Here is a 13,390-nt window from a genome sequence, read left to right as displayed (position 1 = left end):
AGCAACATGAAACAGTAGCCAGGGTGGGATTACTTCCTGGGGTACTTATTCTTGCAGATGACATCACTTCCCCTTCCACAGTGAATGGAAAGGCAGCTTTATTTTACATGCTCCTGGCTCAGGGAAACCGGAAGCAAGCCAGCGGGAATCAATAGTGGAACCTACCCACAGGTTTCAAAGCCGACCACCTCGGCAGGCACTTCTGCCCGTCTGCCAACCTACCATACCTCTGATGTCTTCAGGACCCAGCCCTGGAAGTTCTAGAAATACTGTCAAAGAAACGGCGCAGAGGCAGCCTGCCTCCATTGCATTGATACATGCCTGATTCCATGGATGTTCTTGATGGCGTAGCTGATCTCTCTTCGCAGCTCCTTCTCATCAAATTCCATCTGCATGGGGAGAAAAAGCCATCAGCACAGCCATTGCAGCATGTTGCTACAAGTCTGGACTACCTCAATGTGCTCTATGAGGGGCTTCCCTTGTACTTGATCAGGAAGCTGCTATTACTGCAGAATGACAGGCGAGGATCTGGGAGGCCAGGGTTCAAATCCCTACTTGGTCATGAAACTCAGTGGGTGACCTTGGGCCAGTCACTTACTCTCAGCCTGAACCCACCTCACAGGGTTGTTGTGAGGATAAAATGGGGAAGAGGAGAACTATGTATGGCAGCCTGAGCTCCTCAGGATATAAATGCAATAAATTAAGAAGGTGGGATATACCGTTGCCTCAGGAGAGTGAGGAAAATTCTCAGGGATAATTCACACCCTGGCCGGCACTTTCTTGATCTCCTGCCCTCAGGCAGAAGATACAGAAGTATGATTAGTCGCACCAACAGGGTAAAGAACAGCTTCTATCCGTGGGCTGTTAGGCTGCTGAATGAAAAGATAACAACAGGGCAACTGACTTTCGGGTTTGGTGGGTGTGTGTCAGTAAATGAGGGGAATTAAGACTAAGAGAGCTGAGTGGGGGATGCTCGTGTAATCTCACTGTATACAAGCTGGACAAGTGACAATAAAGTATTTCAATATACATGCAATAAATTAAGTAAATAATAAATAAGCTCAAGGGCAAATGGCCTCTTGTTATTCACCTCAGCTCTACAACAGTTCTCTCAAAAAGGTTGTCCCTCAGGAAACTGAAACTTACACCCCTGTTCTTATAGGTTTTCAGGGCCTCACAGAAAGAAGACAGGGAGCACCACCCCAGCTGCTCCAGGGGATGGGATCCAAACCAATGGATTCAAATGAGGAGGGAGGAGATTCTGACGAAACTTTATGGGGGCAAGAGCCATTTGACAGTGAAACAGGCTCCCTCAGAAGACGGTGGACTCTTTGCGGAAGGTTTTTAAACAGAGGATAGCTGTCTGTCAGGGATGCTTTAGCTGCAATTCCTGCACTGAGGGGGTTGGACTAGAAGATCTCAGGGTCCCTTCCTACTGTACAGTTCTATGATTCTATGATTAGCAAAAAGAAGGAAAATGGAAGGAAATGAAAATGAAGAAAGCAGCATGTTACCCTGAAGGAGACCAGTTGAGAAGAAGAAGAAGAAAGAGTACAGGGAGAAAAAAAGGAAACGCCAGCGCAAGCCTTATGCCAGCCGCCTCAGACTTCATTCCAGTCGGCACAGCTGTTCAACAACCCAGCAGGACACAGCAGGGCTGGCTGGGGCTGGTGGAAGTTGTAGGCCAAAATATCTGCAGGGAACTGGATTGCAGAAGGCTGGCCTAGGCAAATGCTAATGAGGGATCCGTTTTACCTTCACCAACTCAAAGGGGAATCTCTCGTGGAAGATGCGGTTGATCCTGGCACCTCCAGACAGCTCATAGGTATCGATCTGATCGCCAGAGCCTTCAATGCGCTTCTCGAAGTCGACAGCAAACTGCTGGACCATTCTATGCAGGGAATTAAAGAAGGGAGGAAGAGATTTCATAAATGTAGAACACCCATCCAATTAAAGTTCACTGAAGCCATCACATGTTTTACCGTCAGCTTGTGAGCTGGCTGTGATTGGCCCTTTCTATTGCACACTCCAAAAAAAAGGTCTAAATCATTTGCTACAACATATATGACACAAGCTTAAGAATGGATAGAGAGCCTAGCAGACAGCACTGGCGAGGGCTCAGAAGCCAGTGTGGAGTAGTGATTTTAGAGTGCTGGACCAGGACCTGGGAGACTGGAGTTCGAATCCCCACTCAGCCAGGAAGCTCACTGGGTGACGCTGGGCCAGTCGCCATTTCCTAGCCTAATTTCACAGGGTTGTTGTGAGGATTAAATGAGGAGGGAGAACTGTGTATGCCACCTTGAGCTCCCTGTAGAAACAGGTGGGATATAAATATAATAAATCAATAAGATAAATGTACTTATGAGGTCCCAGGAACCAAATTTAGGTTGCTAGGTAGGATGGTGTAAGCCAGGAACTCCAATGCCTTGGCTTCAAGTGTTTGCTTGCTACTGCTAGAAGCCTCCAAGCCAAGATGGCCTTAGAAGACAGAATTGATATAGTGGACATGAAGGAAACGGGGTGGGAAAGAACCAGCAGGGCACGGTTATCTCTGGTGAAAAACTCAGTGGGAAGGACAGGGGAGGACGCATCAGAGGTGGTGGCGCTTGGCATGTCAAAGAGGGCATTGAGCCAAGCATGTCAGAAATCCCCCAAGCAGCAGACTCTTCCATTGTGGTGATACTGGGCCCCAAGAGCAATCTAAGTTTGGGTTACCAGACATCCCCGATTCCCGGGGACAATCCCCAGATTTGAAATCTGTCCCCAGACAAATTCCGTCCCCGAAATGTCCCCAGATCTGCAAATCTGCTCCCGGGAAACGTGGCAGCGGCAGCCTCAGCAGCCCAGAGCCAGCCTGGTAGCGCAGTTGACTCTGGCTGGCTTCAGGAGCTGCTTGCTGCTGTGGCGCCCGCCATTTTTCCTCTCCGGAAGTCCCCATATGATGTGTCATGTGCGCAATCCATCATACGGAGACGGCACGGCAGCGAACAGCTCCTGAAGCCAGCCAAAGCCAACTGCCAGAGCCAACTGTGCTACCAGGCTGGCACCAGGCTGCTGAGTGCTGCTGCTGACACCACTGCCAAAGGGGAACCAGGGATGTCTGGTGGTACAGATCTCCGGCCCCCTTCCCCCTTTGTTTTGACTGATCAGGGGAGGCTTGGGAGTTGCGGGCGGACGGCCATTGCCCAGTTTTTAAAAAAAAACTCTGCACATTTATGTTTCACAGGGTGCGAAAGAAAGGCTTTGCACCTTTATATAATACACCTGTGTGCTTGGGCCCAGGGTCTTTGGCCTCACCATCCCCACTACTGACTCCCTGTTGCTACTCAGCTTCAAAAAAAGGGGATAGGAAGTGTCCTTGGATTCATTGAAAAAAATCTGGTAACCATAATTTAAGTACTCTTAATTAACAGGTCACTCACTGAAGCAGAGCTTTGGTCTTGCGGGCAGGGTCATCAGGGCGGAAGTTCTTGTATTCTTCCACTTCTTTCTCAATGGAGAGAAGCTGGCTCTGGAGTTTGTTTCGCAGGCCTGGCAATGTGTCTCGGATATGATTGGTCAGTTGCTGCACAAGGAAAGGAGACCATTGACAAAAATGAGCTAAAATCCCATTAGGCTGGTTGACGCATAGGCAAAAGCAAGCTTTGTACTTCAGGATGATGCTTCAGGATTGGATATGCTTTCGTCTCCCCTCCCTGCTTCTTGGGTTTTGTTCTCATGCCTTGATAGTTTGTTTTTATGCCTTGATCAGTCAAACTGTGGGTTTGCACAAACCAAAGCTTGCCAGAATTTGAAACCTACTTCAAATCATGCTTTTCCTATTCTTGGTTAGGTAAACTGTTGTTTGCACAGGTTAGGAAATAAGAGAGGGAACTAGATCACATGAGGGAGGAAGAGTACATGAGCTTGGTAAAGTCATAGTAGCCAAACTTCTGTTTAGCCATTAAGTATGAACCAAGTCTATGAAGACAAAAATTAATTGTACTCTTTTGTCATCATTGTTTGATGGTCAGCATACAACATTGTACAAGGCAGCATATTTTTAATGCTGCACATGTCTGTCAGTTGGCATCATCTCAGAACAGACTTTGTCAACCTGGTGCCCTCCAGATGTTTAGTACTATTGCTCCAGCCATTTAGAGGGGACCAGGTTGGTGAAGGCTGTCTTAGGGGGAAAAATTCTCCTGTGTGCAAGAGAAGACAGAATGCCTGTTTGAAGGTGGTTCTTGCCACCTGTAGATTTTACAAACAACTGCTTTTCATAATAATAATGATAATAATAATATCTGCTGCCTTATTAGTTAGGGGCACATTTTTCATCTACTAGGGATGTTTTACTCAATTAATCTAATGGATTTATCCAGAAGAGTGTGACTAGAATTGATAAAGAATCATCTACTTCGCATTTTGTTTTTCCGGCTTAACATTTGCAGCTCTCTAAACTGTTCCTCATAGAAGCAGAAACACAAAAGCAGTTTTTAAGTCTCTGAAGGTCTGCCAAGGAGACTTGTTCTCTGTTGCTTTAGAGGGAGGGACTAGAGCCAGTGGGTGGGAAATGCAGGGAACCAAATTCCAGCCAAACATCGAGGCAACCATCCTAGTGGTCTACGTGTGCATGTGACGTCATTTTGGGCGTCTGCACATGTGCGAGCGGCAAAACCCGGAAGTAACGCGTTCCTTTACTTCTGGGTCGCCACGGAACGTAACCTGAAAACGCTCAACCTGAAGCATATTTAATCCGAGGTATGACTGTAGCTGAATTCTGAATTGTGCATCGTGCAGAGCGGGGAGCTGAGCTGGCTGCTTTCCAGCCCTCTGATCCCTGCACAATCTCAATGTGTTTTGTATTATTCTTTCGGTGGTACCCCAGGCAGAAGTCCGAGCCAAGTCAGCCCTGTGTGCATCAGCCTTTACCTGGTTCAGTACTTTCTGCAGGTAGGGTGTGCCCATACGATCGGCCATGTGCCTGTACGCTGGGTGGGTGAGAAAGAACTTCCTCTCTGCAGCCAACGCAGCCTGAATATCCTTCTTTCCATCAATATCCTTCTGGCTTCTGTTGACCACACCAATGTAGCCTAGGAAAGAACAGATCCGAAAGTGCAGGTATCAAAGAGTGATAGACACAAGCTACATGACAAGGATCTGGATGCAACGAGGAACTGAACTGTGTTCAGTAACAAGTTTGGGGAATCTGTGGCCCTCCAGATGTTGCTGGACTACAGCTTATAAAAACATAAGAAGAGCCTGCAGGATCAGGCCAATTGCCCATCTAGCCTTTCTGAATTCTTTATGAAAAAAAATAAGGAAAACTTTTGGGTTGCAAACTCATACTTGGAAAAGCCAGCCTGTCTAGTATCACAGTTGTATGAGTGCTTGATTTATTTGACAAGAGATTCTGCAATAAAAAATTTTTTTGCAACTAAGAAGTCACTATGTGAATCAGGGTTCTGTGCCTATGTGGCTACTAAAACAAAATACAGATTCCGCACCAATGCAGAGCCAGATATTCCATTGCAGCTGTCCTAAATTCAACCAGCTATAGCCACATTGTGCAAATCAAAACAGTCCCATCTCTCTCATTAGAATCTAAGTTCCTGAGCTATGTTTTATTGTTCTTTTTCAATGCCAAGTGACATTTTTGGTTTTGCAACTGTAAAAACGGTTTTAAATACCATCTCTATGTGGGTAACATATTGTGGATTTACAATGTCTGCTTTGAATTCATTCTCAAATGTTTTGTCTTACTTTATTTTTCCTGTTGTTGATTTTCATTTATGTAGTTTAGTGGAGAAAACAACACTTTGAATGATATAAAACTTTATGTTTAACATGCCCAAATGCTTAAAAATACCTTCCATTGTCAATACAGCTGTCATTTGGTTTAGTACCTATGTAGGTGCTAGGTGAAAATATTGTCGCCCTTAGGCCATGTAGTCGAAGATCCATTTTTCAATGAGAAAAAATAAGTTTAGATCAAAATTTAAGCTATTTAGAATTTGAAAAATATTTTGTATTGTTGCTATATGATAAATAACAACCAAAAACATAAAAAATAGAGTTAGGTAAAAAAAAGTAAAAAATGCACATCAAGCCTTTGGCTTAAGGGCAATGATATTGCTCCATGACGAATTTCTCTCCGGAAAAGTGCTTCACGACTCAGAAAAGTTTGGGAACCACTAGACTATGTCACAAAAGTAAGACGTAGTGGAAGGGACTTGTAGAAACCCGCTGAAGATCAAAGCATATGGGTGGCTTCAGAAACGAAGAGATGGTCTTTAAGTTATCCCAGCTCCAAATCGTTAAAAGGTCACCTCCAACAATCAATTAGAAATCCAAAGTCAATTGTTGAAGTCCAGGAGTAGCGTCGGCCAACATGGTGTCCTCTAGATGTTATTCAACTGCAGCTCTCATTACCCCTGACCACTGGCCATGTTGACTGAGGTTGGCAGGAGTTGTAGTAGGAAACAGCTGGAGGGCACTACATTGGCTACCCCTACTCTGGAGTGTGAAAAGTTTAACCCATTTAGAATTCCCAATGTATTTTCACCCAGACCTGGTGGTTCATCTTGAGCCTGGGAAAACATTTCCTTTCTCCTTCTTTTGAAAGAGTAAGGCCAATGTTGGCAAGAGACATAAATTGTCAGAATGCAAAGAAGGACTAGGAGCTGAAGTAGGCCCTGATATTAGGAGGAGAATGAAAGCGAAAAGAGAGGAAAACACAAAAGTCCTTGCCTCTCCGTAGTGGAAGCAGCTTGTTCTCTAGGACATCACGAGCATCAGTTCCTTCATCCATCAGGTCCAATTTGGTGATAACTCCAATGGTACGCTGGCCTGTTAGATAATAAGCAAACAATGAGAGTTATGGGGTAGTACATTGACCTATTTCATTCCAGTACATATCCTGGACATTTCCCACATATGAAGACCAAGAGGAGACCTGGATTCATGGTTAGTGAGAAAAAACCGATATCCATATATATACGGAATGAGTTCTCAATGGGATACCTCATTGCTTGTGGGGAAGAGAGGAGTAGAATAAGCATACACCTGTTTCCAGAAGGGTAGTCATATTAGCCTGTTGAAGCAAAAACAATGAAAGACCTTGTGGCATCTTAATGACCAGCACATTTATGATGGCGTTGCTACAAAGATCTGGGAGCTTATCTGGAGCTAGATAAACAGGATGCAGATTGGGGGAGGAAGGTGAAGCTGTAGGAGTTCTTAGTGCTGTTGTTTGGGATCTCATACAGGATTAGCAATGGTGCCACCTGCTTTAGCATTCTGCTTGCTTACAACATGATCTACCTGTATATTTGTAAATAAACTGGACTTAACTGTCAGGGGTCCTTTATCTTTAAATAAACTGTTATTACAAAAACATTCTAAGTCTCCAGCACTCACTCTCATTACAAGGAAAATACAAATGTAAAAAATGGCACCCCTGGAACTTTGTGCTGCTTGGAGTGAACCTTTTTTGGTGATATTTGCAATAGCCAGTGGTCAAGGGAAGAAAAGGAGACCATTGGGGTAGGAAAGGGACAAACTATGAGAAAAATATAAACACAAGAGCTGAGTTTACCTTGAGGGTCGACTTCTTTAGCAATCTTGAGAGCATCAGAGTTGGCCAGGTCTGAATTTGCTGGGGACACTGCAAGGATGAGGCAGTTCTCTTTGGTGACAAACTGCATTAGCATTTCACGGATCTGGAACTCAATGTCAGCAGGCTGGTCTCCAACTGGAACCTTAGTCATCCCGGGAAGATCCACCAGGGTCAGACTCAGGACTAGATAAAGGAAGAGAAAGAGATGCCCAGGCTGGGTGATGTTACTTTGTTATTGGATGTCTCATAGGAACGTAAGAAGTGGGGAAAGTATTCTACTGCCTAGAGAAGAGGTAGTCAATGTGGTGTTCTCCAGATGGGATGACAACTGCCAGGGATGATGGGAATTTAGTCCAGAAACAGGGCCACAGATTCCTCACTCACGGTCTAGAATGCTGTTTCACAATGTTCAAAACCAAATGTCCATCCATAGGAGCCAATTCCAAGGTCCCTTCAGCCCTCCCAATAAAATATTTGAGGGGGCCAGGCCCCCCAAAGTTGATGGGGATTGTATGGGTTGTATGCACCCCATGTGGGGTTAATTATGCAGTGTGGGGCTTACCTGACCTCTCCAATAATTTATTCAAGTTGGTACCACTGTATCCATCTGTTCCACTGCTTTACTTTCAAACACAGATCCAACCAGATGTCTCTGGGACGCAGGTTGATATAAGTCAGCCTTCCCTAACCTGCTGCCCTCCAGATGTTTCACAGTTCCCATCAGCCACCCACAGCCAGCATGGCCTTAGTGCAGGGGTCAGTGAATTTTTTCAGCAGGGGGCCAGTCCACTGTCCCTCAGACCTTGTGGGGGGACGGACTATATTTTTTGGGGGGGGGGATGATGCAAGAGCATCATGAGCCCCGGTAGCTGCTTCATACAAGATGGAGTCTGAGGCTTCCACCATCCACACTTGGCACAAAGAGGAGACTTACCATGGGGAGAGTAGACTCGCAGATTGATTGGAACAGGAGAGATGCCCTTGTTTGAGCCAGTTATCCTGTCAGTCTCAGCCTCGATCTCCTGACGTATCTCATCAAAGTCAGTGAACTTCTTTCCTTTGCAGTGTAGGAACTCACCATATTCTAGGAAAGGGGTGGGTGGGAGGAAAGGTCAGGTTTGCATTTCTGGTACAGAAAGTATTGGTTTAAAGTGCAGAGATCTTTCCTATTCTAATTAATTCAAGAAAGTTCTGGAAACTTCTCTGTGTGATATATGCTGGTGCAAGCTGGAAGTTTCTAGCTGACAAGTAAGACCATTTATCATCTTGGTCACCTCACTCTGCACATGGTTCCACCTTGTCAAGCTCCTTCTTAAATTGTGGAGCCCAAACTGGACACTGGACTCCAGCAGTCCAAGGCAGAATAGAATGGTGCTATTACTTTCCATGATTTGGACACTTGATGCAGCCAAGAATAGCATTAGCTTTTTTTTTTGCTGCTGCATCACAATGTTGACTCATGTTAAGCTTGTGGTCTACTAAGACCTCCTAGATCCTTTTCATATGTACTTCTGGCAAGCCAGGTGTCCTCCATCTTATATTTGTGCATCTTATTATTCCTGCCTAAGTGCAGTACAAGGGTGAGATGCATTTCTATTTCAATTATCGTCATTATTACAAAAGATGCATCTTATAAATAGAGATATGCAATTCAATGCAAATCTCAATCTTTCTTTATTATCTTTTTTTGTGATGCATTCCTTTTCCCCCCTGAAATTACATCTTGCATATATGAACACTGTGCACGGGAACAACAACAGAAAAGAAGTGTTGAGTTTTCCCTATCGGTATGAAGAACAGAAAGAATTATGTGGAACTTTATAATAATAGTAATAATAAATTTTTATTTATACCCCGCCCTTCCCAGTTCAGAAAACTGGGCTCAGGGCGGCTAACAACAAATTTAAAACACTTAATTGATGCAACAAAAAACAGCATAAAATACAGTATAAAACATGAATAACAATAAATTCAGAATTCAAAAATCTATTTAGGGGGAAAATCCATCCAATAAACATTAGATGATCACCAGGGCTAGCTGGCTAAATTAGTCCTATTTGGGCCAGCAAGGAGACTAGGGGAGAATTAACTATGGGATCCCACTGAGGGGGAACTTTGGGAGACAACTTTGCATTTACACCACTCTGAGGTTTTCTACAAGTAGCATATAAATTTTTCGAAACAAAAATAGAATACTGAAACAAAAGAGGAGAGAGAGGGGTGGGTGTACCTGTGGGGGAGTTGACCAGTTGCAGGACCAAGGGACGCCTGGTGACAATGCCAGATCCACGGGGCAAGAAGTCCCTGAAAAGCAAAAGGAGAAGAGTTCTGATGAAGGGCAGCTTCCCAAAAACAGACTGCATCATTGGATCACTGCAGTCCAGTGGTGTAACGGGGGGGGGGGGACGCTACAAGGATGGTTGCCTTGGGCACAAAATTGTTAGCAGTGCAAAATTTCAACTCCTGGTGCTGCCACAATACAGCTGCACACTTCCGTCACTGGGGTCCATTAAAAACAGCTTCTCCATGCTAACCAGGAAGTGACCTCTCCAGACAACAGAGTGACTCTTCTTTTATCATCTCTGTGGCTAGGATCTCCTGGGTGATGCGGACGCGTGGTCCCGGGCACTGGCAACCTATGTTATGCCACTGCTGCAGTCTCTGGGTTCTGCATAACCAAACAAGTGGAATGTGCTTCCCCTTCCCCTTTTCTTTGGTATGATGCATGCTTTGTTCAAAGATTACAACATTATTGCATCAGCCTTAATGGAGGGAGGACAACTTTAGGGGGTTCGACTCAGATTTGCATAGAGAAATGCATGTCCAGCTGTTAAGTTTTATATGTAGTCACCCACATGGCATCAAAACAAACTTGGAAAATCTTTTACGTTTCAGGTTATGCTTCAATCTGAAGTGTTAAGATAATGTCTCCATAGTGGCTCCTGCGACTGAGGTGGAAGAGGCTCTCCTATTGTTAATAAAGGATATAAACTGAGACCCTACCGAGTCACAGGTGGTGAGCCAAGCGCTCTGGAAGTGCTCCCTAAGTTCCACACGGATTGGGTCCAAAACTCTGTGGTGGGAGGGGGAGCCCCTGCTGTCATAAGAAGGAAGGCCAACTCTTTATGCTTAACATTTTGATTTATATAATTTTCCATTGACAGCAGGGCTAACATGGGATCAGGTACAAGATGTTGCCCCATAATGGCAGATGGCAGTGTAAAATACAGTAATACTTCAGTCCAGAGACACAACAGCAAAGGCACACAAATCCCTTAATTACTGGTTTCGGTGTGATACAGTAGAGCCAGTGTGGTACAGTGGCTAGAGCGCTGGCCTGGGAGACCAGGGTTCAAACCCCACTTGGCCCTGAAGCTCACTGGGTGTAACCTTGGCCCAGTGCCTTCTCTTACCCTAACTTGCCTCGCAGGGTTGTTGTAGAGATTAAATGAGATGGAGGAGAAGAATGAGCTCCTTGAAGAGAAGCGATAAAATGCAATAAATAAATAAATAAATAGGATTATTATTTCTATCTATTAAATACTTAACAGTGAAATAGAGCTTTTGCACTATTTATAATAAAAAATAGTGGGAAGAAATCAGAAATTGCCACAGCAAACACACACTTATCTGGCAACAACTCCCACTAAACTCAATGGGACTTACTTTTGAGAAGAAAATGCAGGAGATTTCAGCCTAAAGCTGGCACTGGGGTAATTCTGAAATTATTAATAACAAATACTCCACCCACATTCATCAGCCCATACCCATCAGAAATAAATTAGGATGAAGCTGCAAGGAATAAGCTTTTAATGAACACTGCAGAGTATCTTTGCTAAACAGGATTTACTTAACATAACCTAGGAGGGTCTATGCAGGGAAGACATGGCCAGATAACATAGCAATGCAATAGTTAAGTGTTCACAGGGAATCTCTGCTTTAATGATGCTTTTAGCTAATTGTGGAAAAGCCATGGCCGCAGCTCTGAAGGCCCCCAGGGTGAGAGCAACCAAACTGCCGCTTAAGTTGGTTCCACGAATCAATGAGATCCTGTCAGCTGAGTTCTAGCACACTGCTGAAACCCACAGAGGGCAAACAATCCCTCTGCAACAAAATCAGTTGCAGCCAAGCATTTGCTTCTCATTTGGATTCCTCCTCTCTGCTCAGAAAGAGGCTTGCACTTTCAAATCGAGAGCAGCAGGGAACATGGTGGCAAAAACAATGCGGCAAATGTGGCAAAATGTGCACCAGGAATTTTATGGGAAGGGAGTTCATCAAATTTTCCTTAGGATTGTTGATTTAGCAGCCACAACCCACAAGTATCCCCCTGCCTGAGTAATTCTAAAATGACTCTCTCTTCCGTAAAGCTCTGCAGTGCACACACCACAAAGCGAGTTGTGCTGCCCTCTCTCTAACACTTGCAAGTCCCACTAGAGTTGCATCAGCCATCTTTGGCCTCAGCTCTGTATTTCCTTGATGCCTCTCTTTGCAGAGTTCTGATCACACAGGGTGCTTCCATGTGTGGACAACGTAACACAGCCTTCTCCAACCTGGTGCCCTCTAGATGATTTGGACTACAATTCCTTTTGGCCCGAGCCAGCACTAAAGATGTCCCATAGAGAAGGAGCTGGCCAGAAAGAGGCCACAACAAGACAGAAAATGTCTTGAACGGCAGTGCAACAAGCCATTTTTACACTATTCCGCACCTCCTAGTGGTGCAACAATAAAACAACTAACACATTTGCAAAGCTAAGCAGGGTCCAGTGTGGTTTCAAACTGGATGAGCAACTGCAAGCTGAGATTCCTGAAGCTAGAGTTTCCTTCCAACTCTACAACAATGAAATCTATGAAATTGTGCAGATAGTCTATCATGTGTTAAAAGGGGTAGATTTTCTGAGCTCATGTTTCCCACTCTACTTGCACAAAAATGGGGCAAGTGATTAAACAGCACAAGGCGCACAGGTGTTTTTGCTATTGATGCTGGAGTGGGGAACCTGTGGCCCTACTGCTGCTGTTGCTGGATGACAAATCACATCTTTCTCCCTGACCACGCTGACTGGGGCTGGTGAAAATTGGGAGTCTAGTAACTTCTGTAGGGCTACAGATGCTCCACTCCTGTCCTACATGGTGCTGTAGCAGAGGTTTAGTGTGTGTGTGTGTGTGTGTGTGTGTGTGTAATGCGTCTACATCTCAACTTTCTCCCCAATTTGGATACCAGGTGGGTCCTCAATCAATCTTTTGAGGAGGCAGGTAAGCTGCACTTAAGCCAATAACGGTAATTTCAGGCTTGCAAAAATGGAATCACGGGGTGCCAGCTATTTCAATAATCATGCATTTTAAAGGCCCATTTCAAAGTAATGCTTCATGCAGCAAGAACGTTCCAAACACTATGGGAATAAATGCAGCATTTTTATGTGCCAGCCATAAAACATTATTTGTATGAATGAATAGTAAGTGCTGGCATTCTATGAAGATCCCAGTTAGCTTACAAGTTAAAAGAATCAATATTAGTGCATTAGTACCCCCAGAGAGCACTAAAAAGTTTTGTCTAGCTTGTTGCATCCCATACAGACTGAATAAAAATGGACACCTCTTGCCACATACATAATGAAATGTCATTTGGACAAGAGTTCTACATCCTGTTTATCACAGTGATCAGCCAGGTCAGGTTGCCAGGTCAGGAACCTCCCAGATCCTGAGACTGAGTTGTGGGCCCCAGTGACGCCCATAAGCATGACGAATAAAGCATCAACCACAGTCACTGAGAGCACGTCATTCAAATAAAAAATA

At 44.6% G+C, this 13,390-nt stretch overlaps 1 protein-coding gene across 20 annotated transcripts in view; it reads right to left on the bottom strand.

The window, feature by feature from the left end:
• Positions 1-13,390, bottom strand: part of DNM1 (dynamin 1) — a 135,349-nt gene that overhangs the window by 80,751 nt on the left and 41,208 nt on the right. For all 20 annotated transcript variants that reach the window (XR_013981703.1, XR_013981704.1, XR_013981705.1 and 17 more), the window contains exons 2-9: positions 9,831-9,904; positions 8,535-8,684; positions 7,580-7,783; positions 6,733-6,831; positions 4,915-5,075; positions 3,423-3,565; positions 1,756-1,891; positions 322-389 (exon numbers count right to left, since the gene is read on the bottom strand). Coding sequence is in view for 16 of the 20 variants with exons in the window: in XM_080990874.1 (XP_080847000.1) it covers positions 322-389; positions 1,756-1,891; positions 3,423-3,565; positions 4,915-5,075; positions 6,733-6,831; positions 7,580-7,783; positions 8,535-8,684; positions 9,831-9,904 (1,035 nt within the window). In the remaining 4 variants the exon portion in view is untranslated. The remainder of the gene's footprint in view (positions 1-321; positions 390-1,755; positions 1,892-3,422; positions 3,566-4,914; positions 5,076-6,732; positions 6,832-7,579; positions 7,784-8,534; positions 8,685-9,830; positions 9,905-13,390) is intronic.

This window comes from Podarcis pityusensis, assembly GCF_964106645.2.
Source record: "Podarcis pityusensis genome assembly, chromosome: Z".
NCBI classification, from domain to species: Eukaryota; Metazoa; Chordata; class Lepidosauria; order Squamata; family Lacertidae; genus Podarcis; species Podarcis pityusensis.
Note: the sequence above shows the minus strand (reverse complement) of the source record. Positions and strands in the feature narration are given on the sequence as shown.